General features: G+C 41.7%; 1 protein-coding gene across 9 annotated transcripts in view; it reads right to left on the reverse strand.

The window, feature by feature from the left end:
* The window catches only part of LOC144521858 (suppressor of tumorigenicity 7 protein homolog), a 66061-nt gene extending 38347 nt beyond the window's left edge, over positions 1–27714 (reverse strand). For 2 of the 9 annotated variants that reach the window (XM_078256488.1, XM_078256487.1), the window contains exons 1-2: positions 27524–27714; positions 13228–13263 (exon numbers count right to left, since the gene is read on the reverse strand). In XM_078256488.1, the coding sequence (XP_078112614.1) occupies positions 13228–13249 (22 nt within the window). In that variant the 5' untranslated portion in view covers positions 13250–13263; positions 27524–27714. Of the gene's footprint in view, positions 1–13227; positions 13264–22346; positions 22430–27523 lie in introns of those variants that run through there. The other 7 variants (XM_078256493.1, XM_078256490.1, XM_078256495.1 and 4 more) reach the window with 5 other exon arrangements.
* Between the last annotated feature and the right edge of the window lie 206 nt (positions 27715–27920).

The raw sequence follows: 27920 nt of genomic DNA on the forward strand, positions 1-27920 counted from the left end.
TCCAGCATAGTGGTCGGCCCCTAAAATCCACCGTTAAATGCTCTCCAAGCAGACAGGAGTGTAATCAGCCAAATAATATTCTGTCCATACCATGCAGCCCTGAGTGTTATATATATACATTCAAACTCATTCTGCAAGCTACCCAAAAACTCCCTCTCACTCATCAGTAGCCCAAGCACAAATAATGATTACGGCTAAGGGAGTATGCCAAGAACAGTGATGTTTTCATTCCTCACCTCGTCCATCCACAGCGGAGGGTCCAATTTATCTGACTAATCGACAACGCTCCACTGGACTCTGTTGGTTTATGTAACTGGTCACATTGAGTTCTCTAATCTTTTATCAATGCTACTGTCAGGCCTATTACTTACTATGTTAGTAGGGAATATTATCATCCAGACAAGCAGGAATTTTACAGCTACCAGGCATGAATCTCAACTCAATAAGCTCAAGTACTCTTGTGTTTATAAATGCCAATACCAATATTCTGATGGTGCCAAAAAACATGTCGCAATATTTACAATTTCAACATTTTATATGTTTTAAATTATTAAATTTGAACATGGCAATACCAAACAATTACACAAAAAACAAATGAAAAAAATACAGTGAACTAAAAGGATCCAGAATGTTAAAGACGACGCACGTAATGCCATTTAATTTAGCCAAAGTGGCACACAGAACATGAGCGAGAGCAGAGTGTTTGGTATTTGTGGCCCTGGTGGGATTTAACCCCACAGAAATCCCAAAATCGGTCGTCCAATGCTTAATATGTGGAGTGCCAAAAAGAAGAAAAATATATTTAAGTATGCTCAAAGATATATAGCATTATACATAGCAAGTGGGGTGAGCTTGCAGAGCTTGAATTCAAGAGCAACAGAATGACCTCACCTCCCCTGGTTTTGGCCAAGCCTCTGATCATTAAAACTCAAGAGTCTGAGCTCTGTTATTGTTGGCACGGGCTGTGGCCCGCTGAAGTTATGGATGGCAGCGGCAAATGGCCTGGGAGCTGGTCCTGTTTGCTGAGTAGTTTCACAACCAGCCTTAGATCCATATATGGAGATTTTGAATGCCAGTAAAATGACTTTAGATGATGTAAAACGTTTCCAGACTTTTCTATTAAATAGTTGAGATCTTGTCTAAACACCCTGTGGTTTACTTAATCCTACTGCACTGGGCTGTTGGAACGAATACTGAAAGTTGAATATAATAATTAATTCCAATAGTAAAAAAAAATCAATACTATTCGAAATCTGAAATTACTATTGGAATGTGATTTTTTTTTTGTAAATAGGTTGGCTAACGTTAGCTAATCTCCCTCTTCTCATGTCACGTCTGATGAACAATAAGTTACGGGAGTGAGAAACACAAGGCATTGTGAGCCAACGCTACGTACCGAGTAACGTTAGTACAGGGGGAGTGACAGGCTGCGGCTGGAAATTGGAAGAAGGATGGGAAATAGTTTTAACATGACTTTAAAATCGACATCCACTGAGCCAAAATGCTTGTGTTATCAATAGTTGGCTCGTTCTGGTTTCCTAACTGCGTTGCGAGTTATAGGTGCTTAGCTGGGAGCTTCATGGAGACAGCTAAAGTTAAAGTGCTCATATTCTGCTCATTTTCAGGTTCATGATTATATTTAGAGGTTGTACCAGAATAGGTTTACATAGTTTAATTTTCAGAAAACACCATATTTTTGTTGTACTCCACATTGCTGCGGCTCCTCTTTTCACCCTGTGTGTTGAGCTCTCTGTTTTAGCTACAGAGTGAGACATCTCACTTCTGTTCCATCTTTGTTGGGAGTCACACATGCGCAGTACCTAGGTAAGGACTACTAGCCAGTCAGAAGCAGAGTATGAGGGCGTGCCATGCTAGCAGCTAGGCGAGCATTATAACGTGTGTTACAAAGTGACCACGTTTGTCTCTGAAGTAGAGGCTGGACTACAATAGAGCTGTTTGGAGCAGTTTGTGAACAGTGTTTTCTGTTGGAGATGGTAAGTCCCTTTGGGGTGGACTTTGGGCTTTTTCACTTACTAAACCTATTACGTGCACAAAAAAACATATATAACACAATAAAGGAAAGGGAAAAAGCCAAAAAGCATAATATCAGCACTTTAATGTTAGCTGTCCTACAGCTGTCAGAGTTAGCTTTGACTTCATATATTACCTTCTAACAGCTGTATTCTCAGTAATGTGACAATCTGCAAGAAACAGGTTGCTTTCAAATCACTAAAATAGTAGTGACAGCACCGTTTGGCTTAGTTATCAATGCCGTTAGCATTGTGGCTAACACTATTGTTACTTAGTTTATGACATATCGTTTCGGCTGTGCTTTCTAACATGATGTCATTGTGCTAAGCGAACAACGTTAGCCTTTACAACAGAGCCGCTTCACTATACGTGTTAGATAATGTTTCATTACAGAATTCTCTGCTGATTTGTGTTTGTCGCTGTGTGCGTGGTAAAAAATAATGTAAACAGAGAGCGGCGTGCCAGAAATGCAATGTGCCATGATGCAGGTCCCCTTCAAGGCCAGGCTGATGTTGGAAGTCTCTCTAGTGGACAGAACATGTAACAACAACCACATGCTTATAGTGGCATTGACAATGCACAATCCTGAGTAGTGTAGTACATATTTATAACAGGCTGCATTTGAGCATTTAATATTCCGATATTCGAATATAAAAAACAAAAAAAGAAGAAATTTGAATGGTATTATAGAGGAAGGACTGACAGCTCTACTGCACTGAACTAAACAGCTATATATAACCCTAACCCTATATATGCTATATACCAAAATGTAGGCTACTAACAAAAAATTAAAACAAGTAAATTTATTAAAATAAATACTAATTGAGCCCTATAACGCTGCACTGTTTTTACAGTGACAAACACAACACTGATGGCTTAAGAAAGCCTTTTGGCAGAATAAACAGTCCTAATCACTTTCTTGAGGTGGTTAACTAAAGTAATAGTAACTCAAGTATATTTTAATTAAAAATATTATACTTATTTTGTGTCGATTAATTTAGTTATCCATGTAGTATTTTTTTAATATTTGTGGATAAATCATATTATTCCATAATAAAGGCAAATGGAAATGTATGCTGTAGTTATGCCTCGGATAACTCAAAATTAAACAATGTTTTAACAATTTTTCTAACTTGGCATTAAATTCATAATTGTGCATAAGCAATACGTTGGCGGACACTTTCCAATAACATGCCATTTAGCACCAAGAGTCTTTAAGTCTTTAGTATGGGTGCCATTAATCAGAATGAAACTGTAATCTCAGCAGTTGTTCCGTTTCCTCCCTTAAAATTCAATATTGGATGCTGAACTGAGTGTACAAGCTTTATAGAGAGATGTTTCCAGATCGTGCATCTGTTGGGTGAGTTTTAAAGATCAGAGGTCATGATCCGTGAGGATACATTAGTGTCTCTTTCATGGGATTTAAGATAAAGTCCTTACTGACAATATTTTATCAAAAATGAGCCTCCTTTTTGGCTCGGTCAAGTTATAGCCACTATGAGCTCAAGAGACAAAAATAGCAAAAGTCAGCAGTTACCACAGAAACCTGATCACTCTGCCGTTTTGCTGTTCTTAGAGGTGTTACCATAGCAACAGAGACAACTGATTACCATCAGAGTGCTGTTTGGCTTTCATCAAATGGCCGTTTTCAGTAAGCACCTTATTCTGCTCATGGGCACAGACAGGGCAACAAACAAATACAACACACACTCAGCAAGACAGTTCAAAGCCCATCAGTGCTTTATCCCTCCATTGAAAGATGTGATGTTGTTAGGCAACAGGCAAAATAATAACCCAGCTTAAAAACAGCATAACGGCCATTGATGAAATAGCAATTGCACAATGTTGGAGACATATGAGCGATATAAGGTATGGCCTACAGCAATCCTCCCACAATCAAACATACCTCGAATTTGCCAATTGCATTTCCCTGCACTCATCCTTATCAGCAAGCATACTGTTGGCAATCTATCAATAATCTTACACAGAAAGCCACAAGAAGCCTGGTTAGTGTAGTGTTTAGGTTTCCACCAGAGTATGTGGACAAGCGTCACTATATTTTAGGCTGGGGGAACAGGGATACCCAAGAAGACTTTCAAAATCCTCATCGGAGTTTGAAATTCCACTGCATCACACATGTAACAGTGCATATTACAGATTATTTAGGGGCCAAACTGTGAATATGCTCATACCAGATGATTCCACATTCACAATGACATAACTGATATAATCCTTCATCATGTAAACCAGCACAGATCAGCATTAATAGCATGCATGTCAATGATTATGGATTAATATAGAATTAATATGAAAAAAATAATATACCGTTCTGATTGATTATTTGTATATAACAGGGCTAGAGGAGAGATTTGTAGTATATTTTAAAGCAGAGCTAAAGGTGAACCAGACTTGAAAGCTGACATGTATTGTAGGACAGGGACCCCATCTGTTATCCCTGCATTATATTCAACTTTAATACAGCTCACCTCACTGCAACCTTGTATTTCCCTGGCTTTTGATAGTCTTTGCTCCTTCATTTCCTGTAATCTTTCTACTGTTGGCTCCCTAATAAAAATGTAGAAAATGCCCATAAATACTTGCAGTGGATCAGACAATATGTGAGTAAATGAATGTGGTTCAGGCTGATTCTATAAATTCATCACACATACTAATATTTTTTTCAAACCTCACTCACAATTTCCCCAAGAGCCAGGAGCCAGTTAGACAATCTGAAACAGGCGAGGGTGTGGGAAGGCGACCGAGAAAATCAAAGGGCTAAGGTTCAAACCATTGTCTTTGCAAGTAGCCACCATGCCGAACTGCTGCTACAAAAGACACTGACACTCTAAAACTGGCCATGCAGGGGCACCCTGGTAGCTCACCTGGTAGAGCGTGCGCCCCATGTACCAAGGCTCAGTCCTTACCGCAGCGACCACGGGTTCAATTCCGACCCGTGGCCCTTTGCTTCATGTCATCCCCCTCTCTCTCCCATTTTCCTGTGTTAATCGCTCCTATCCCCTCACCACCCATCTAAGCATCTAAGAACGTATTAAACTTATAGTAATACAAACAAGGAGCGGCACCGTAGGTCACTGGTGGCCCCTTCAGCTCCCATCAATGATAATAAGATCTCTGTTCCTCTAAGACAATTTGACATCGGATAATCAACAGCCCCAAGGCTACAGAACTAATGGGCTGAGGCACATTTCATTTAACTACAAGTCACTGGTTTGAATCCAACCTGAGGTTTTCACTTCCCCTCTCTCTCACTTTCTGTCACTGTGTAGTGTGTACTAATGATAAAGTTGAAATTACTTCAAAAGAAAAAATCAATACCGCTTCAGGCAGGAATCTCATACCACCCAGGAAACTGCAAGTACTGACCTCCATTTTGATAAAGTGTAGACTTATTGAACATCTGCTGAATCATAAATTCCTTCCTCATAACATCCTCTAACACACAGGCCAAAGGAGAGTCGACAAGATACAGTGGTGTGAAAAAAGTGTTTGCCCCCCTTCCTCATTTCCTGTTCCTTTGCATGTTTGTCACACTTAAGTGTTTCGAACATCAAACCAATTTAAACAAAAGTCAAGGACAACACAAGTAAACACAAAATGCAATTTGTAAATGAAGGTGTTTATTATTAAAGGAGAAAAAAAAATCCAAACCATCATGGCCCTGTGTGAAAAAAGTGATTGCCCCCCTTGTTAAAACATACTATAACTGTGGTTGTCCACACCTGAGTTCAATTTCTCTAGCCACACCCAGGCCTGATTATTGCCACACCTGTTCACAATCAAGGCATCACTTAAATAGGAGCTGCTTGACACAGTAAGGTCCACCAGAAGATCCTTAAAAGCTACACATCATGCCGAGACCCAAAGAAATTCAGGAACAATTGAGAAAGAAAGTAATTGAGATCTATCAGTCTGGAAAGGGTTATAAAGCCATTTCCAAAGCTTTGGGAATCCAGCGAACCACAGTGAGAGCCATTATCCACAAATGGCGAAGACATGGAACAGTGGTGAACCTTCCCAGGAGTGGCCGGCCGCCCAAAATTACCCCCAAGAGCGCAGCGACGACTCATCCAAGAGGTCACAAAGACCCCACAACAACGTCCAAAGAACTGCAGGCCTCACTTGCCTCAGTTAAGGTCAGCGTTCATGCCTCCACCATCAGGAAAAGACTGGGCAAAAATGGCCTGCATGGCAGAGTTCCAAGGAGAAAACCACTGCTGAGCAAAAAGAACATCAAAGCTTGTCTCAATTTCTCCAGAACACATCTTGATGATCCCCAAGACTTTTGGGACAACATTCTGTGGACCGATGAGACAAAAAGTGGAACTCTTTGGAAGGTGTGTGTCCAAGTATATCTGGCGTAGAAGGAACACTGCATTTCATAAAAAGAACATTATACCAACTGTAAAATATGGTGGTGGTAGTGTGATGGTCTGGGGCTGTTTTGCTGCTTCAGGACCTGGAAGACTTGCCGTGATAAAAGGAACTATGAATTCTGCTGTCTACCAAGAGATCCTGAAGGAGAATGTCCGACCATCTGTTCGTGTACTCAAGCTGAAACAGAACTTGGGTTCTGCAGCAGGACAATGATCCTAAACACACCAGCAAGTCCACCACCGAATGGCTGAAGAAAAACTAAATGAAGACTTTGGAGTGGCCTAGCCAAAGTCCTGACCTGAATCCTATTGAGATGTTGTGGTATGACCTTAAAAAGGCCGTTCATGCTCGAAAACCCTCTAATGTAACTGAATTAGGACAATTCTGCAAAGATGAGTGGGCCAAAAATTCCTCCAGGACGCTGTAAAGCCTCATTGCACGTTATCGCAAACGCTTGGTTGCAGTTGTTGCTGCTAAGGGTGGCCCAACCAGTTATTAGGTTTAGGGGGCAATCACTTTTTCACACAGGGCCATGATGGTTTGGATTTTTTTTCACCTTTAATAATTAACACCTTCATTTACAAATTGCATTTTGTGTTTACTTGTGTTGTCCTTGACTATTGTTTAAATTGGTTTGATGTTCCGAAACACTTAAGTGTGACAAACATGCAAAGGAACAGGAAATGAGGAAGGGGGGCAAACACTTTTTCACACCACTGTAGAATGCAGTCGCCATTTACCCACACCTGGATTGGTTTGTTGAAATAAGAGTTGGGGGCAGGGAGGTGACAGCTGATGAGGTCAAATGTCTAGAAATGTGTGTGTGATGAGGTAATTGCATTTAGCCACTAGTTTGGATGATGTTTCTGCTCACATTGGAGTCAGTGTGGTGCGTTTTTGGACTTCTACATCAATTGGCAAGTACCACATATTTCTTTACAGTTGTCCTATTGTTTATAAGTAAGGTTTAATTCCATTAAAATCGTAAAAAAAAAACACAAAAAGGGGTCTGTTGATTGAGGATAATCAGTAGATATATAAGGCTATTTGTAGCTGAAGTGTAGATTAAACTGTCCTATGTGTATTGTAGAATACATTTTTATAACTTGATATAACAAGAGCAAACAAATAGGATTTGCATTCGTTTTATCTTCCGCTGTACTGAAGTGGATAAACACGTTGGAAGTGATTTTTCTGGCTTTTTGCTTCCTCCACCATCTGCCAGAATGAGAAAGGGGAGAACAGAGTCCTCGCTGTTTGGTGCCAGAAAGCAATTCGGCACATTTCCCACCAAACCTGAACACTGAATCGCAATGTCAAAGGCAGCACAGGGGTTGATAGAGGCAGCCATTATTTCCTCCACTGTTCACAGTAATTACATTAATGTCTAAAATGAATGTAGTGATGGTTTATTTCAGGACACTAGGACACAAGCAAATATATAAATACTTTTACATTTTAGCTGTTTAGATGATTCTATTAGGCTATCTAAAGTGCTTCTAGAGTGAGGCTGAGCAGTAGTTGGGAACTCCCACCAAGGATTCGAGTGCTTGCCAGGTTTTTGTTACTCTCAATCTGGATATACCTGGGACCAGAGGTGGCTTATTAAATACACAAATCTGACACCCCTGAGGTACGTGTCACGTGGGCTTCGCCACTGCCACGCCACTTAGGGAGACTAGCGGCAGGTCCTAAGTGTATTGATTCCAATGGGAGAAGTAAACGTGAACACAGATTATGAGCAATTCTTTTTCGCCCCAAAGTCACCAAAGTAAATATTGGACCCATTCCTCAAAAGCCACATATCTTGTGAACATTTCGACACTAAAATTTCTAAATTTTCGAGTTTCAGTCTCAGGAACAAACTCTGGCGAGATCTGGCAACACAGAGAAGCTAACGTCAGCTAACGTTCGCGAACGCCCTTACAAAACTAATGTTCGTAATGCTAAATATGACTTTTAGCTGTGTAAATATCTAATGTTAGCAAAAGAAAATATTAATAAATTAAGACAAATATAACTTAACCATCCACACGACATTCACTACACTTTCAAACGCCCATTTAGGAGAGGAAGTGTGTACAGTTTCATACCATTGGTGCAGCGTGTAATGCTCTCTCTTTAGTAATAGAGTATCTTTGACTTGGACCATCGCAAGGGAAGAGCACATCATAAAAAGCTAAAAGCTTGTTATGCTATGAAAACAAAACAGATCATACGAAAAATGTTATACATTTCAAGAATAATCTTTAAAGGTGAACTATTATGGTTTTCCGTATTTTATGTCATATCTATAATGTTATAATGTTGGATTTTTATGGTCAACATGGCCAAAGCTTCAAATAATGAAGCAAACGTAATTCAGAGAAATCCCTGTGAGCTAAAACATTCAGATTTCAAACTGTTCTGAATGCTCCGGTTTCAACAGTTTTTCTACTCTCGGTTCGGTGTCACGCAACACTGAGCCGGCCTTCTCCGGCCTTCTATGATTGGTCATCTGCTCCAGCCAGGCAGGACTGGAGCGATTTGTTTTTTTAAGTTCCTGCGGTGTTAACATTGCTGCATGTAGCTGCATGCTAACGCCAGTGAAATACGTAATCTTGGCTGCCAGTGTTGTTAATTCCTCCCCAATTTCGGGTCACATTACTGTTGCAACATGTCTGGTTGGGTAGTATTTTGTTCAGAAGCCTTTATCTGTGATTCTTGGCAGTAGAAAGTGCTGCTATATTCTATTACTGTCCACTGCTAAATATAGTAGATGTGTGCTAACGCCAGGGAAATCTGTAATCTTGGCTGCCAATGCTGTTAATTTCTCCCCAATTTCGGGTCACACTGCTGCTGAAACGTGTCCGGTTGTGTCACATTTATTAACCTTTATTGGTGTTTTTCACGGTACAAAACCCTGCTGTATACTCCGTTGAAGCCGGACACCGACTGTACGGAGACAACAACAACAGGAGCTAGATGCAGACTGCTGGCCAATCAGAGCAGACTGGGCTTTTTCGGGAGGGGGGGGCTCAAAGAGACAGGTGCCCCTCCAACAGAGCGTCTCAGACAGAGTGTTTTTTTTAAAACAATAAAGCTAATACAAACACAAAATACAAGTATGAACCTGAAAATGCTATAATAGATCACGTTTTAGATGGGTTCCATTTCAAGGCACAATTTCACCATCTCAAACAAAACAAAAATCCTAAATTTGTCCAAGTTAATGTTAATTTCCTGTTGCAGTGTTTGCTGATGCAGTGTGTGCTTCTTGGAAATAAACTGGGACCTAAGCAGTTTCCTAGCAAAGCAATTCCAATGAAATAGTCTATAAAAGGGGCTCTACTTACCTCTGAGTGTTTCAACAAATGACGGTGAGATTACAACCTAAACCTACAGAGCTGAATGGGCATTGTGCTTTTGCCCGAGTCTGTATCTTTTGCAAGAGAAATCTCAAAAAAGCTATAAATTAATTTGTACAAAGCTGAGTGTAAAGAAGAAACTAAAAAATAAATGCACACTAGGTGAGATCCATTTGAAACAAGCAACTGTGGGATTGACTATGTTTCACATAATAGTGTACCTGTGATGTGTACTGTATACAATACTTTAATCGTGTGGTTGATTATATTGTTGTGGTCACACAGAAAGCACCACAACCAGCAAGTAAGTTTACTATGGAGCGGAGTAATCATGACAACAAGCTTAGTTGTAAAAAGTTGTTAATAGCTTGTGACCATTTGCCATGAACAGGCAATTACTTTTCCCTATTTCTTCAATGTAATATTCTGAAAAGCAATACAAACACTGCACTCGTGTACACTCTTGTAAAGTCAGATCCTGTGAACTGTTACTCATTGGTTCACATTCATTTATCTTCTCTGTATGTTGTGTGTGCACTGTGGCCTTGGTGCAGCACCATCCGCTAATGTTTAATTTTAGTTTAAAATACTGCACAGCTATGATTTTCTAGCATTAGTGCTGGGTGGTATACCGGTTTAAACCGTATACCGGTATTCATTTCCCATATGATATGAATTATTCATATACCATAATACCGGCATGTTGCTGCAGAGAGCGCTACTGCAGAGGTAAACAGCAAGGGACCCCTGTTAACTGCGTACCGTACCTTCATGGTAGTAACTTTATAACACAACAATTAATAACCCTCAACCAACTCTCTTTAACAGGATAAAACACCATAGCACACAACAATTTGTAACACTAATAATTGTACATTTACTGTACAAATTTACACCGCCAAACTGCATGCTGGGTAACATTATCGCTGCTAGCTAGCCAGGTAGCATAACTAGCTTTGCCAGACCTTCCTCCACAGCACTGCGAAAGAGGGTCTGGCTAGTCCACACAGCACACCTGGATGGGAGAAAAATGTGCTCTGGTTAATTGGCATTTCTTTAAACCAATCAGAATCGTCATGGGCGGCGCTAAGGCCCGGACGGAGCCACGGTGCCTCTGCAAAATAGCCTCGGGAAGGAACTTGTTTTGGTGGAACGTGTACGTTCAAAAGTTGTTTTAGTCGTGCAACAGAAACCTCAGATTGGACAGATAGTCTAGCTAGCTGTCTGGATTTACCCTGCAGAGATCTGAGGAGCAGTTAACCATAGTCCTCACAAATCCACCAGTGAGAGTTTAAAATTCAAAGAAAGCCTAAGGTAACGGACATCCGGCCGAAAAGAGTGAAATCCGGCGGAATTTTCGGCAGCAACGGAGCAATCCTGGAAGTGGAACGTTGTGGATATGGACTAAGCTGGGAGAAGCTCCGTAACTGTTTTGTGCATTCACCTTCATATAACGTTATTGTATAATGTTGTGGAGCCAAGCAAACCATTTAGTAATCAAAGCTTTTAGTAAAACATGATGACTTTGAAATGTTTTTAAATTCTACGTACTCCTGACAGTAGAATAAGCCATTATAAACCTACACAGTCAAGCAAAAGAAAGAAAATACCGAGATATATCGTGAAACCGCCAAAATCTTAAAAAATACCGTGATACAAATTGTTGGTCATATCGCCCGGCACTAATACCTGTATCAAACTACACACGTGACAAAATGGAGAAACTTACAGCCCTATGCCAACATGGGAGAGCAGTTTACCAGCAGCAGGGTGGCCGAAACAAACCGCCAAATAACAGATTTCACCTTTGCTACAGCTGATGTGCCCATTAACAACTATACATCTATAAACTTCACATCTTTGAAAAAAATACTTTATGAACACATAGGTAGAAATTACTGTACAATTCCTACGTGAAACAAAGAGAATGGACTCTACTCTTTTTTTAATGCTTTAGGAGAGAAATTGCATGAATTAATAAGCTACTTTATTATCATTCCTATCTTTTATTATGGTATTCCGTCTTCTTCTATATCTAATATCAAGTGTGGCTAAAACAGATGTTTTAAACATCTAAGCAAATTTAAGCATTAAGAGAAATTTGGGAGAGCTCGCCCCACACACTTCCCGTAGTTTAGTATCATTTATTCTTTACTTTAATTACTAAAGAGAGACAACTTATAACATAACGTAATCCCTACAATTATACACTCATATCAAAAGGATCTTTCCAAAAGTTGACATTATAATGTCTACTTGATAATCTTTCAAACGGACCAAGCAAGCTAAAAAACCCTGGGGACAAACTTCCTAGTGAAAGCATTATGTTTGACCCTCAAATGACCTCAGATTTTGGCCAGAATTCAGAACCTCAGACCTCAAGGACAAGACAACCTCAGCCAGGTTTTGGTGAAATGAAAGCTGTGATCTGTACCAGACGGCCCTTACATGAATACTCCACGGTGTCATCCAATTAGCTGTACATTTCATAAACAAAGATTTCTGCCCAGAGGCGAAGTGGCGCATGACAGCTTCCCATCACTGGACCAGCCAGGATGCAAGAACACACCAGAGTCTGGGATGCAGCCGGTACGCACGCTAGCTCTGGTCTGACGTCACAAAACAAGTTACTTTTGGCTCAGACTGTGCAGCCATGAAAGAATCAATTAGATCAGCTTGGACTTCCTTGAAGCACTGAGTAGCAGGAGGACTGAGGCATCATTGATTAAAGTTAAAGGTTTTTCTTGAGAGGGTGGGGTAGAGGGTAGAGGGTGAGGGGGGTAGAGATCAACACTGACTCTTCTGGGGGAGGTTAGGAGCTGCACATTGCCCAGAGACCCACATGTGCACACATACATACACACAACAGCAGTATGCTATGTTAGCTTCGGTAGCATCCGTGGATGGAAACTGCTACGCTTACACCTTACAGAAATCTGACTGAGCTGGAGAAAGAAGACAGGGGAGGCTGATGCTTCTGGAAACAATGCAACTCAGGCGAAAGCATCCATCTTCTGACATGCTCGCTCACTCACACACACACACACAAACATGCACAAAGACGCGCTTAAACAACAGCATTCAACCGGCACGCCATTACACTCAAGGGGACTGAAATACATACAGACAGGAGATTGCATGTACACACGCCGACACACAGCACGGCTAAAAGTGAGAGAACGCAAGGCAGGCGGTAAGCTCAGCGTGACCAGCTAGCTTGTAGTGCCAACCCTCTGTGCTAAAATGGTAGGTCCCAGATTTCTCCCCATGCAATCGGCCACCAGCAACCATGGACGCAAAACAGGAAGAAGAGAGGAGGAGGGATGCAGGAATAGAAGAAACATAGCCATTTCCTTTTCCTCCTTTCCCTCTGATGAAACACACACATACACATAAAAAGATACATAAACATGGACAAACACAGAGGAGGCGGGTGGGTGTTGGTGGTACTTACATGAGGACTCTGTGCCGAACATGGCTGGGCCGGGAGCTGTGATGGAGAGAGAGGAGGAGGAAGAGGAGGAGGAGGTGAAGGAGGAAAGAGAGGAGAAAGAAAGGGGAGGGTGAGAGAGGAGAGAGCGAGGGGGGAGGGGGGGAGGGGGGGAGGTTGATGAGCAGGCAGCTACACAGCGGGGGTCATCAAAGCAACACAATGCAGCCAGCCGGCCGTCGCTGCCTCCCAGACGGCCAGATGCCCCCAACTCCGCTATCCGTCGCGGCTTTAAAAGCCCTCCTCCACACGCACAGTTAGTCTGGCCGCAAATAAAACAAAGAGGACTTGTGGAAAAATTAAAACAATGAATCGATAAATATAAAATAAAAGCAAGCAGAAAGCCTTCACAGCCAAGGCAAACTGTGGTCAAATCCAGACACGGAGATGCGGTTGTGGCTAGCTATCGCATTTCTCCTCTTTCTGCAGTCTATATCCTCCTTCTCATCCTCTCCTCTCCATCACTCTCTCACTTCTCATTCCACTGTAGTATTAGTATTTACTGACGAGAGAGAAGAGAGAGAGAGAGAGAGAGAGAGAGAGAGAGAGAGAGAGAGAGAGAGAGAGAGAGAGAGATGCTTTTCCTGGGAAGAGGGGAGAGAGAAGAGGGGGGTGGAGAACCAAAAATGTGGCAAAGAGCTTCTGCCACTGCCGCTCCGCTATATGACAATAGCTATGCAAACAGAGTGACGTCAGAAGAGAGGGGGAGAGGGGGAGCTGTAAAAAGACTGACTACTGCTGCCAGATGGAGAGAGAGAGAGAGAGAGAGGGAGGGAGGCAAGAAGGGAGAAGGGGAAAGAAACGAGGAGAAACAGGAGAAAAAGGGAGGGGAAGATAGAAAAAGGGGAGTGCGAGAGTAGAGAAGGAGAGGATGGAAAGGCAGCAGCAAAGCGGTGAATAAAAGGAAGGAGGGCAAGAAAACTGGAAAGATGTGAGAAAGGGGAATGGGTGGTAAGGGAAGAAACAAGGAGGTGAAAACAAAGGTGGTAAAAGAGAGGGAATGAATGAAAAAGAGAAAGAAGGGCATGACAGAGAAGAGGGGGGAGCAGATAAAGACATACAGAGGGGGAGGAGGCAGGCAGTTGGGGCTGAGGGACACTGGAGAAAAAGAGTGGGAAGCAGGCCAATCAAAATGGTTTGTCTACTTTGGAGCTAAAAAAAAAAAGAAAAAGAGAAAAAAAGCCCACCGAGACACAACAGGACACACACACACACACCCACACACACACACGAAGGAGCAACGAGGGGGGCAGGGGGCTGCAGTCTGTCAGTTCGACAAATTGAAATTGAAGTATGAAGCAGAGCACTGGAGACTGCTCTGCGTTTACCTGCTGTTAACAAACAAACAAACACACACACACACACACACACACACACACACGGGAGCCAAGCAACAAACTTTTCTGTTGCTATTTACAACATTGTCAATCAAACCTGCATAAACATAACGTGTATAACCCTTTATAAAAAAAAAACGATCAAATCACATATGTCATATTATATCATATCACATCCATGCTCTGCTATATGTTTTTAATTTCCATTCAACAATAATATGGCATTTATTAAATAAGAGAACAATTGAATCTTTGAAAAATCCTTGTTTTAAAATGACTAAATTGATACAGTACCAGGAAAACGTTTGAACTTGAATGGGAAGGTGTGTCCAAACTTTTTGACTGGTACTGTAAAAGTGTCCCAAGATGGCAACATTTAAATCTTTTAATACCACATGCAGGCAAAATGCATCACATGTACTGTGGTGCATTTCAATGTTTCCATCCATGTGACGCATACAGAATTATGGAGGAAGTGGCATGCTCTAGTATCTGCAGGTTCCAGAGAGGATCATTTCTATGACCCCTCCTCCAACTGCAAAGCAAAATATCCAACCAAAATAATGAAGGAAGCTATTTCTGACCAAGTAGGCCTACAGTTAAATGAAGTTGAAGTAGAAACAAAGAAATTGAACGTTGTATGGATGTAAGATGCAAAATCTCAAATACAAAATATATTTGTATTGCCATTTTGCAACTGGTATCTGCATTGCGTTAAACTTAAGAGTGAACAAGCATATATATATCAACTGGAAGAAAAACACTTCAGGGCGTTATACAGTAGCCGCAGCCCAGCTGGCACGCGCAAATGTGACTTTATATTTATACCACTATTTATACCATATATATGGTGGTCACTAGTTGCAGTCTTCTCCAGAACAGAGGTGGCGCTGATGAGGAAAGGCTACCGACTTTGCTCTTTCTACGGACTAGAAGAAGAAAAAGGTAAACAACGCCAGAGCTGGCAGCAGCATTGACGTCAATGCTTCGACTTGATTGGATGACCTACCTGGTCGGATCAAGCCTTTCATTCGCCATAAAAGAACTCATCTTAACCCAGTAAGTTTACAAGAGAGACTTGCAGTCACTGTCAGAGTCCTGGCATCCAGTTGCCCAGGAGACATTCATTCAGCCCACGTTCATGCTTCCCGTTTCCGCTTTGTCGCGCGCCGCTGAAAAAAAAAAAAAAAAAGAGTGGTGCGCGACCTCTGGCTACGCGCTATAAATCCGTGCACGCCGGCAAGATCTACGTCATTTTGACGTCACGATTGCGCACGTCAGCTTGGCTGCGGCGACTCTAAAACGGCTATTATGGTGACGTCATTCACCTCTTTAAGTCTAGCAGTGTAGACAGACCTCGCGAGGCACCGCCTATCTATTCTGGGATGGGGGGGGGGGGGGGGATGCTATGGTTTGTTTGTATTTCTTTAAACCAATCACAACCGTCCTAAGCCCCAGATGAAGCAACGTTGCCCTTGCAAAATAGACAGCGGAGATAGCGGAAGGGGACGGGTATCCGGAGCGATATTTCCTCCCAGCACTGTACATGCGTTGCGCTAACCTAATATTGATGAAACTAGTATGTAGGGCTTTTTTTTTCCTTTTCATTTTTTCGATTAATCTGATTATGTTCTTGATTAATCATTCAGTCTATAAAAAGGTTAAATAATAGGTTAAAACAATGACATTCACAATTTCCCAAATGCCAAATCATTACATTTGAGAAGCTGGAACCAGAGAATGTTTGGCATTTTTGCTTTAAAAAAAAAATAAAAATGACTAAAACATATCGAAATAGTTGATTTATTTTCTGCGTATCGACACTAGTAATCCACACTAATAATCGAATAATCATCGCAGCTATATTACTGCACACAAATCATGGCATGTAGCATGGCCGCTGCATTCAAGACACCTGAATCCTTCTCAGAGCTCTACCTCTAAATGACTAAAAGTTTTTGCTGCCTCGTTCAGGATGCATGGACGCCCTGATGTGCGTGTAGCGAACATGCTGCGAGTGAGAAGTCTCCCTTTTTAATGTAGTAAAGTGCAAGCATAACCCAGTAACTGTGCAGCAGTGGAGAACACTGGGCCTGCTTTGAGCATATGAATGGGTACAGTGGTGAGTCTTTCCAACAGCCTGCTAACCTAATAGATGGGAGGTCAGCTGGACGTCCTTGTCCCCACTGAGAATGGGGTGAACCCAGCTAGCATGTGGATTATTACTCGGCTGCTGAACAGCGGAGCGTGTACGGACGGGGGCCTCTGCTCTTTTGTGTCTCATACCCGGCCGCCCTCCTCCTCCTCGTCTCCCCACGTCTTTGTCCTTCAAGCACAGCCAAGAGACCCCTTCTCTACTCGTGCTCCACTGCAAAACATGTTCGTCCGACCGAATCTTTCAAATGTATAAATTATAGATGTCCCTGATGAGAGTCCTTTAATACTGGTTATCTGTAACCAATATTTATAATAACTTAAATGTTTAAATATTAGTGTTTTCACCGATGGCCCTATGGAATCTGTCTTTTTTTTTTTTTTTTTGTGACTGGCCCAAGCCGGGCCCTCGTTGAAAAAAATAAAAAATTAAATAAAAGACACTTGCCACCGGGCTAAACAACTTTTCTGGGCGAAACCCTGACTATGTTTCTGAAATATTGAAATAAAAGCTGTGGCCTACTTAATCTAACACACCATATTCTCCATGAGTTACTTGATCCAAACATTAAAAAGGTCCTGGGCCAAAAATCTTAAATTCATAAAACTGAATTATTGATACGATATGAATGCAATATTAACAGGGAGAATGTGGCTGTAACAAAATATTAACACAACGAGAGATTTGATAAATAACCACCAATAATGTGGATACCACGATTAGGTGGGTAAAGGCAAATAGTAAAACAGCTAGTAAGTCTGGTCAGTTCAGAAAATGACATCACTTTACTGTAATGTAGCCTTCAAAACCAGGAAAAAAAGACACCACTGGTGTCATATCACAATAAAACAATATCCAAAATATATCGATGTCGATAAAATATCGATTTAGTGCCCAGCCCTAATTGGAAGCGAGTGCAACTATCTCCTCCACCTGGCAGTTTTTAAGATTTTAAGACTTGATAAGGTTAATGTTCTTTGCAGTGCACTGCCTCCATCCTTACCAAACATGTCTCCTGGGGTCATGTTAATGACACAAGGGGGATCTCTCTCAAACACTCCGTTGAGAGGTGAGGAGGTGGTGAACTGGGATCTGTGTGATACCCTGCCCTCTGTAACATTATTCAGTGTGATGATCTGCTCTCATGTCAGCTTTTCGCACTTTCTGCCCCTGATTGGTATTGGTATGATCTAGAGATGTTCCGATACTGCGTAAAACGCTGGTATCGGTATCGGGAAGTACTGGAGTTAATGCACCGATCCGATACCACGTAATAAAGCCCTAAAGAAAATCTACGTTAAAGTAGTTTATTTATGTTCTTTTTCCGTTAGAACTGACTGTCAAACTGCATAATAAAAGAATGTTCTGTGGCATTCATGTTTCACAAAGAGTTTAACCTGAGCCAGACCGACAACAAAGATAGAAATCATATCACATCCATACAGGGATAGTATACAGTTCTTAAAACATAATAAAATATATATAACACACTGGTATCGGATCGGTACTCGGTATCGGCCGATACGCAAGTTCACGTATCGGAATCGGGAAGCAAAAAATGGTATCGGACCATCTCTAGTATGATCCCAATGGGCATCAACAGCTCAGGAGGGAGGGCTATGGTGCTGCTGTGATCATCGCAGGAGCTGAGCAAGGCAGGAGTCAGTTCTCCAAATCACCAAAGTCCCAATCAGGTTTATTTTGGCCCCAACCCCGATCTAATCATTTAATATTGGGTATCTGCCGTTACCAAGTGTGTTCTGATACCTATATTTACCTACATGACACATCACTCTGTTGCTGACATGTGTGGTGTTACAGAGTGAAACTTCTTTTACCCTAATAAACATTCTTTGGCAGAGGACAGACACTGCCTTGCAGATAGCACACAAACCTGACAACGATGACGTTTTATTTTTGGCCTGCCATCAAGTTACTCACAGAATGAACGTTACTTAGGGACAACTGATTTGATCTGCTGCCAGCAACGTTTATTTTAACCAGCAAAATGGGAAAGGCTGCACAGGCTAAAAATAAGAAGCTCCTAGCTGAATGTTTTGTATTCTGTTTTTTTTTTTTTTGGAAACAAGAGAGGAAACGCAGGGTTCAAAATTAGCACCATCTGGTAGATTTGCTTTACTCACCAGCCAAGAAAACAAAAAGGTAATCTATTGAGTGGCTGGTAACATGTGAACATTCATTAGCCATTTGGCTGGTGGATGAAAAAGTTAATATTGAACCCTGCAAAGATAACAGATTCCCTACGGTCTGAGCTTCAATCACGAGTCAATCACGTTGCAAGCAAATATTTGTTTCCCGCATTTACTTGCATCACTGGAACAAAATGCTCGCAGTATAGAGCCGGCTGTCGTTAAGGAAAGCGTGCTGCAACACTAGCAGGCTGAGGTGGACAAAACACAGTAGAGTACAGTAAAGAAAGGATCAGATTTTGATCCGCTTTGTTTTAGCCCAAACGATCCATTGAAATATGTCAGAATCGGCCCTGAAAGCAATCCTTAGGATCGGCTCGGGACATTCCCTACATGCAAAATCCAGCTACTGATCCACTGAACAATTCACTAAAAAGTGTTACTCTATGTTTGTACTGCTGCTACAGTACCTGTCAGTGCATCTTCGGCCACTGACATCAGATGCTTCACTGAGGAAAACACATGCAGTAACAACCTGTGCTCAGTTCTGTTCAAATTACTTAACTAATTTAGTAACTGAATAAACTAATCGGACATCTGGCAGTACACAGTGTGCTTTCCAATTCAGAGTATTCAGAGACTTGAACGCGCAACACCACCACACAATTTTGACAGTTCTTTTTTGACAAGAGGAATCAAGTATCCTGCGTCAATGTAAACCCAATAGCCTATTCCTTGTATGTTTATTGCATTTGTTGCAACAATTGTGGGATCTGTAATGAAATGCTACAGAACGAAGAGCAAGCATTTTTGCAAAAGAAGAAAGACTCAAGAGACCGAGTGAAGAGCCCCTCACTGTCAACTTCAGCCTCTTTCTCTTCAGTCAAAGCGTGTTTGAGTCACACATGACCTATAGTTAGTTACACACACTGGCACCGGGCCCTGCTCTCACTGCCACGCCGATAATTAGGATGCAAACCCATCGCCATGACAGCATTGAAGCCCAGGTGAATGGGGGTGCTAATTGAGTCAGACACTGAGTAATGGAACAAGGCAGTCGTTGAATGAATGCTTTACTTAAAACAGTGCTCTTCACCCCCTCTCTTTGGTGGAACTGCAATCATGAGACATTTATTCCTCACCCTGCCCCCGCTTCCATCCCTAAGTACCACCCCGAAAAAAAGCATCTCCTCCTGGTTGCTAGGCAACTGAAAATAAGCGCGAGAGGAGTGTGGCCATCCTTTGGCAAGGGGAAAAAGGAGGAGAAGGATAGAAGGGAGGTAGGAGGTAGGAGAAGGTCAGTCTTTTAGAGAAGACCACGCTGAGATACTCAACAAGACTGGATGAAGTGTGTTTAAAATGAGATGAGAAGAGGTGAGAGACAAAAAAATCTGAACGTCACAAAGAACCAAACTGTTCCATGTTCACGTTTGCTGTCTAGCTGGTGTGTCATTAGTTAGCCTACATCTCATCCCGTCTTTGACTTTTGTTACAAAGACTGAGCACTCTTTAGCATCAATCACAGAGCTTTTAAAGAAACGATAATAAGTGGGTACACATGTTGAACATATTCCAAGAAAGAATAAGGGAAGAAGAACAGCCATTTTGCCCTTAGGCCATTGTGTCTCGCGCCTCCTAAAATTCACCAGTCTGTTTAGCATTTATAGATTTTAGGAAAAGGTCAGGATCTCAAAATCATGGCTGGTTGGTTCCCCCGAAAAACGTTTCTGTTGAGAGTTGACAAACCGCCCAGTCAGAATTTACAGCACTCAAAGCCAGCTGGTGTAAAAAATAAAAATAAGAAAAGAACTGTGGCCACCACATCTTCTATGCAGACAACAGCAGGGATTGGCAGTTTTTTGAGAACCAGACAATCATCACCCCCCTCTCCCCTCCCCCCCTCCGTTTGCCTTTCAGAGGAACCAGACTCACAAAAGGAAGGTCGGTGAGGCTTTGATTACCTCCACTGGGTCACAACTCAAACGCAGCGGCATCACTCAGCTAACTGGGTCAGGAACGCTGGGGCTGCCACTGCTGACACCAACTGGTCAAAATGGGGAACTGTGTTTCTCCAGCCACCCAGAGCTGCCATTACTAGTCCACTGATGCATGGCCAACCAATGAAATCAAATTAATTACAGTCTACTGGTCTGACTCAGAGACATTTCGATATGAATGTCAGAACAATAAACAAAAACTAAATCAAATTTAATATTACAACTGAAACCAATGTCCTTTGTAGAAATGTGCTTTTTTTTTTCCCTTTCTTTTTCTTTTTTTTTTTTAACAGCAATTGAATTGCATTAGTGTATGTTGGGCCTGACAAAACATTTCCTGCACCATCAATAAATGGCTCCAAAGACAGAAACCCACTGAAGTGAATGCACAAAGAAAAAAAACCTAAGAGGCAGGGGCAGTGGTCACTTCTTCTTCAGTTATTTCTTTGTAATCTGAAAAGGTCCAGGCCAGGCAACCTAAGCACTCAGGGTGGATAATGCAGGAAGGATGGATTCATTTCTTTTAAATCTCTAGCGTAGACACATTTGCCGAAGCACATAATCTGTTTTTCCAGCAGTGTCCTGCTTCAGACTCACACGGGAAAGAGAAAATTCTCTTCCTCGTGGTGCATTGGCTGTAGCGTTCCGCACAGCCAGAGCTTGTGTTGTGTTCTTTCACCACATGCCCAAACTCCACCTTCTGGCATAGACGGTCCAACCTCCAGTGGCAGTGAACAGATTGGCACCTGCGCAAAGCACTGTTAGTCAACAGCCTCGGACGACATTCCAAATTTGATTTTGTAATGCGTGTCCTTACACCCATTCACACCTGGGAGTGTCCAGTACAACCAGTGCTTCCCTGCTGCCACTAACCAGTTCCACTTGCACAACTAGAGTTTTGATGCTCACACTCGCAGTCAAAAATACTTCTCGCTGCCTGTTGCGATACTATCTAACTACTACTAACTGACCGATTTTTTTTCTTGAGTAAGTGTTGTTGTATTTTGTATTTTGCTATTTTAACGGTATCATTTACCCTTCCCTTTTCCTTCTGTATATTCTCTCTGTTCTACTATGAACAACATATTGTAGTAAAAAAAGAGGCCACTTTTGAACCAAAAGACTCGTGATGTACTGAACCAGCATATTGGACTGCAGCGTTGCTCAGGTTAAAGTGCATAGAGCCCGAGGGAATGCCAACCATTCTGGACTAGAAGTGTAGTAGAATTTCCATACAGATAGACATGAAATTACATACACCAAAAGGCCTTTACAATGTCCTATATTGTGACTACGAGACTAAGTTTGACAGAGGATTGACACAGTACCTGCAGCAAACACAAAGTGTAAAACCACCAGCCACAGCACAGAAAATACAAGTCAAAGATGTAATCTATTAGAAAACTTCATTGGTCCTAATTGTGATAAATGTAACAGAACATACCTGATGAGTGCTTCAAGCAGACTGTGTCTGGTTTTAGCCAGGTTCATTTTTGTCATAGTTTTTGCATCAATTCAAATAGGTGCAGGCAGTCAAATCTGGAGAATCGTACATGCATTTAAATACAGGCAACTGGGAAGGTAATTTATCAAACTGTCTTTGTATGCAAAGTAGAAAACCAGGATGAGGAACACGTTGTTATTTTACATTTATTGTGAAATAACAACCACCTGGCCGTGGCTGTTTGCTTTGTCTGATTAACTAATCTATTTGGCATGATGTAACCAACCATAGCGCAGAGTTTGTTTTCCTATTGGTTACTAGGGCCATCACCTCAAGTCAGTATTCTGCTGTAGCGGGACTACAAAAGGTTATGCTTTCATTATTTCATTTTCAGGTACAGAACAGCCGATCCCCGGCTTCTTGGTCAAAAGTCCCATAGTAACTTAAAAACTGTGAAAGACATTGCCACAACCACAAATGTTTCTGTGAATGATAAGTGTAAGATGTACGCTGCTGGCCAATTTGGTAGCAAGTCATCATCTTCTGTATCTTATCTTCTGGAGGTCTCATCTGTTCTAATAAAAAAACAACTATGTCCTGCAGACAGAGGCTAGTTTCTTGAACTGCTTATGAGACTAAAATCTACTGCTTAAAAACACTTGTGGACTGCATTGTGGCCATTGTTGATGAGTTGGTCTATTTCACAAGGCATTCAATTTTATGGAAAACAAAATCAAATTAGCTGGTCTGTTTCCATTTACTAAAAACACAACACGCTCAGATGACGCTGATGGTACCAACTATAAGACATCTTCCACTTACTTAGCTACAGCCCCTTTTGCACAGTCTACATCCAACATCGCATCGTGGCTTTGCGTAAACATACACGCCACTTTCCTAAAGCCAAATGGCGTGTTATCTGTACGCATTTTGAGCTATCCACGTGTATGTCTACGCTGTATACAGCGGATGTAAACATACATACCGCCCTAAACCGCCATACACACCACGTGGCGTCGCCGTGTGTGGTTTAGGGCGGTTTAGGGAAAGAACATTGAGAAAGGCTTTAGTAACACAAAAAAAAAACGACAAAACCACGACGGTGACCAACGTCACACACTTAGGAAAACAATAAACGGTTGGGTTTAGGAAAAGAACACTGGGGAAGGCTTTATTAAAAAAAAATATATATATATAAATAACGGTTGATAAACGCAAAACGCGATCCCGGCTTTCCTGGGCGAAAGCCCTGCGTTTTACCCATCCGCCACCCCAACCAACCTCCGTCCTTTCATACTACTCGCTACAGCGATAATTCACATGTAATGTAGGTCAATGGAGGCCAAACGGCATTGATAAACACGCTAAAAAACGATTCTGCGTCTTGATAACGCCTAATCATCCTTCACAACTGCTTTAGATTTAGTGAGGGGAAAACATTTACACAGGCTTTTACCTGGATTCACCTCATCACTGAACTTAACCAGCAGAGTGTCTTTGACATTCTGTACAGTCAGGGTGCCTACATAGCATTCTTCGGCCTTTCACTCAATTGGCTAGAGCCCTCACAGGCATGGTGGGTCAGATATTAGGGAGCCAGCTGTGAGGGCTTTGGAGTGTTTGCTTTGAATTACCACTTTTGGTGCTTCAAGGTGCAAATGTCTAAAGGGTGATCCAGGCTTTCTGATGTGGATGTTCTCAATGGGTACAGATGAGTGACTGCAGAAAGAAAGTGGATGAAAAACAGAGTTTCATTATGACTCCAGGCAGGGCAGGGCAGCCTGGCCTGTCGAAGGTAGGGCAAACATTTCTGGCTGAGATCATGTTACCAAAGCAGTGCACAGGTTCTAAATAAAGGTTCCTAACCAGTCTGATCTGGCTTTGTGGTGAATATGTGCTGTGTCTCTCTGTGTGTGTTATACTGTATCTCTCAAGCTAACTCAGAGGGTTTCCTTATGTTCTTTCATTTTTAGACTTTTGTACGGCACCTTGATTTGGGATTGGATTGTAACACTTAGGTCAGTGTGGAAATATTTGTCATACTGCACTGTGACATGTCAAAAAAGTATGCCTATAGCTTCCTGGATTATTTGTGTATTTTTGAAAGACCATTCCTTGTGATGATCATGTTCTTTATGTAGAAGCTTCACTGACCCATCCCAGACTGACAATGTTGGAATCTTTTTGCACTTCTAGCCTTTCTCACCACTGAGTCAGTATGCGGCGCCCAGGCCAGACCCTCTGTGTTGTGGACACCAAGGTACTCAAAGCTGTCCACCCTCTTCACTGAGACCCGTTGATATTAAGAAGGGTGTAGGTCCTTCCCTGCTTCTTCCAAAATCCCACTATCATCTATTTAGTCTTGCTGACATCCATGAGTAGTTTGTTGCCATGACACCAGCGGGTCAGGTCCTGTACATTTGCTGTCTGTGATCAGGCCCACCACAGCTGTGTCATCGGCAAACTAGATGATGTTGTTGGAGTTGAAAGTGGCTACACAGTGGTGTGTGTACAGGAAGTACAGCAGGGGACTCAAAACACAGCCTTGGGGTGCTCCGGTGTTAAGAAAGAGGGTGGAAGAGGTGTGTCCGCACACCATCATCCTGACTGTCAGGAAGTCAAGAATCCACATGCACAGTGAGGTGTTTGATCCCAGGTCCTTGAGCTTTGTGACGAGCCTGGAGGGAACTGTGGTGTTAAACACTAAACTGTTGTCAATGAACAGCACAAGTAAGTTAGTGAGTAATTCAAGTCAAATGTTGTCCTCAGGGCTCAGTCTCCCTGTGGACCTCACCAAAAAACATTTTACACTGATATTCAACAACCACATAGGAAGATATTAATTACAAGAGGTCTCTCTTCTGCTGTTATTAAAGCTATTGCTACCTAAAGGTGTGTATACCTGCAACAGGACCAGGGAAGTTATCTGGGGGATGCCAAAAGTCATTCTGGGAAATGCAAGAAACCACTAACTTAATTAAAAATGGAGGAGGCAAGTTAGGAGAAAGGGGCTGACGTAATAAACAGCTAATAGTTTTGAGGGGGGGATCCCGCAGTTCATAGATCAAGTAAAGGGGAACGAAGAAAAGAAAATTGAAATATATACTGCTGTTAATGAGGAAGAGGAAGTGAAAGTATGTCATGAATGTAACACGTTACTCTCAGTTTAAGATCTGTAACGTAAGGTCAGCAGGGACAGGGTCGAGACGTAGCTGTGGCTTTTCAGGTCCAACCAGCATTTCACTATGAAGTTATCGGCAATAACATTTGCAGCAGAAAGTGATTACCTGCACGCCATTAGTCAAAGCTGATTTGGGTTGCAAATGCTGAAACTATACACAGCCAAGGTCGAAAACTCCATTTTGCTCTAATGATGTGGCAGCATGGAAATATTGCAGTATATCTAATAATGCATATTTGTCCATCCTAATCTACATACACATTACACAGTGCAGAAATGCAAAATGGGGCATATCAGCACAGCAGTAACCAAGGGTTCATTTGATTATGAAAATTGGATGTTGTACATAGTATCAACAATTTACATTTTGACTCACCAGAAAATTGGCCTCTTAAAAGACATTTCTACCAGTAAAATACCTCCTTATTCATTCAAAACGTATGAGTACAATGATGGAGTTTGCAATTTACCATAAACTGAAGAAGGAATCTTTTAGTAATACGTACTATTTGAAAGGTTTGACAACACTGTAAAAGATTTAATCAAGACATTCACATATAACTGCCTCCGAAACTTTTCAGCCTGTGTATTGGGTGATCAGCTGATGTTTTTCGCCACATCTATTATATCTATTATATACTCAGCAGAAAGTAATGTCAGTCCCTGCCTGGTTGACAGAATTAAGATTGTTTTATAGGATGCCATAAGCACGGTTTAGGGGTAAGGATTTAAAAACAAAAAAAGAAAGAATAACTGTGATAAAAGAGTAGTCACAATATTTACCAAATTTAAAAAAAAAAAAGTACAATTTTAGCCATAATCAATAAGTAATACACAAAATAATAGGGGTTATTATAATTCCAGGGCTAAGAAATGGTATGTTTTTTCCTCCAAAGACTTCTATTGCTTGGAAATGGCTAATGATAATAAGGGTGTATGATGTTAAAAGGGTAGGTAATATAATCATAACTCAAGAACTCAGCAATATGTATCAAGGTTTGGAGCAGTTTCTAGTAACTTTTGAAGGTATAGAAATGATAAAAAATAAATCATCTCCCATGTTCTCCCAGACTTATGTAGAAGGTCTGTTGTTTGTCAAACTGCCAATTCAGAAGGCGCCGGCAGTATACACACTGTACATCAACACTTTTCCTGTGCAAGAAGGGACACGGTGAGAGTCAGCAGCACGAATGCCACATTAAACCTGACACATAAACCTCCAAAGCCTAGTGTATGCTTTTGGGTAAGACTGTTCAGTTCCAACACATACATACACTACCATTAAGACTCCTCAAGTAGCCTATGTGTGCTCTCCTGTCCTCTCTAGTTCGAGCCAACTGGCTTTCTGAAAGAGCACATTCTTCCATCTGCTGCTCAGCACCACACAGTCACAGGAGACTCATCACTTGCTGCTGTGAAAGCAAGGCGACACATAGTGCCAACTAGACCACTGAGCCGACATTGAATGCCCAGCAGTGGTAAACACTTGAGGTCCACAAGGCTAACAAGCAGTGGTAAACTTGGGTTCTAAGTAAGGGCTTATATTTTTGTTAAAGGTTGCTTAAAAATGCTACCATATAGAGGGGGTTTACGTTAAGTAATAACACCGGGACACGGTTGACATTGTAAACTCTGTAGTATACCAGATAAGAGATATTGCATTGACTCATGATGGAGACCGTTAAAAACAATACAACGCTCTGCTCTCTTGAATTGGCTTATGGTGCTTGGCAAGGAAAACTAATCACAGGGTAGCTCGGAACATCTTGTTGATGCTCCACTGTGCATTTCACATTAGCCACGCACGTTTGCAATGCATGAGGATTTCCATTTAAACTTGGCTAAATGGTAGCCACTGATCCTGCTAGCTAACTGCTAACAATATTTGGCTAACGTTTGCAAAACATAAAACTTTTTTTTTTTGTTTTTAAGAGGAGGCACTAGTGAATGGCAGCGTCTAGGGAATCGTTAAAGCAACGTGTGTGTATGAGCTTACCTCAATTTCTGTACGCGCGAAAGCCAGTTAAATCCTTTTTCGTACCTAGCATTTCTTCCACCACCAGTTCAACATGTGTCTAGTATCCAGCAGTAGCGGACAGTGTGTGTAGACGTGTCTGCAAACGGGGCTGGCTAGCTAACGTTAGCTTCACAGTTACCAGTTAGCCACCGGCTCGCTAACCTGGACAGTTAGCTCCCGCCGCCTCAAGATGTCGCTGATTTTCCTGTCAAGGCAAGTTCAATATGCAGCCACTCAAAACGGATCATATAATAATAATAATAAAAATATATAATAATAATAATAATTATTATATCTTTTTGCTATATAATAAACGAAAAATACATACACATAAATGCACGCAGGTTAAGATTGCGAGACGAGCGAGTGGTCAACT

This window comes from Sander vitreus, chromosome 8, assembly GCF_031162955.1.
Source record: "Sander vitreus isolate 19-12246 chromosome 8, sanVit1, whole genome shotgun sequence".
NCBI lineage: Eukaryota > Metazoa > Chordata > Actinopteri > Perciformes > Percidae > Sander > Sander vitreus.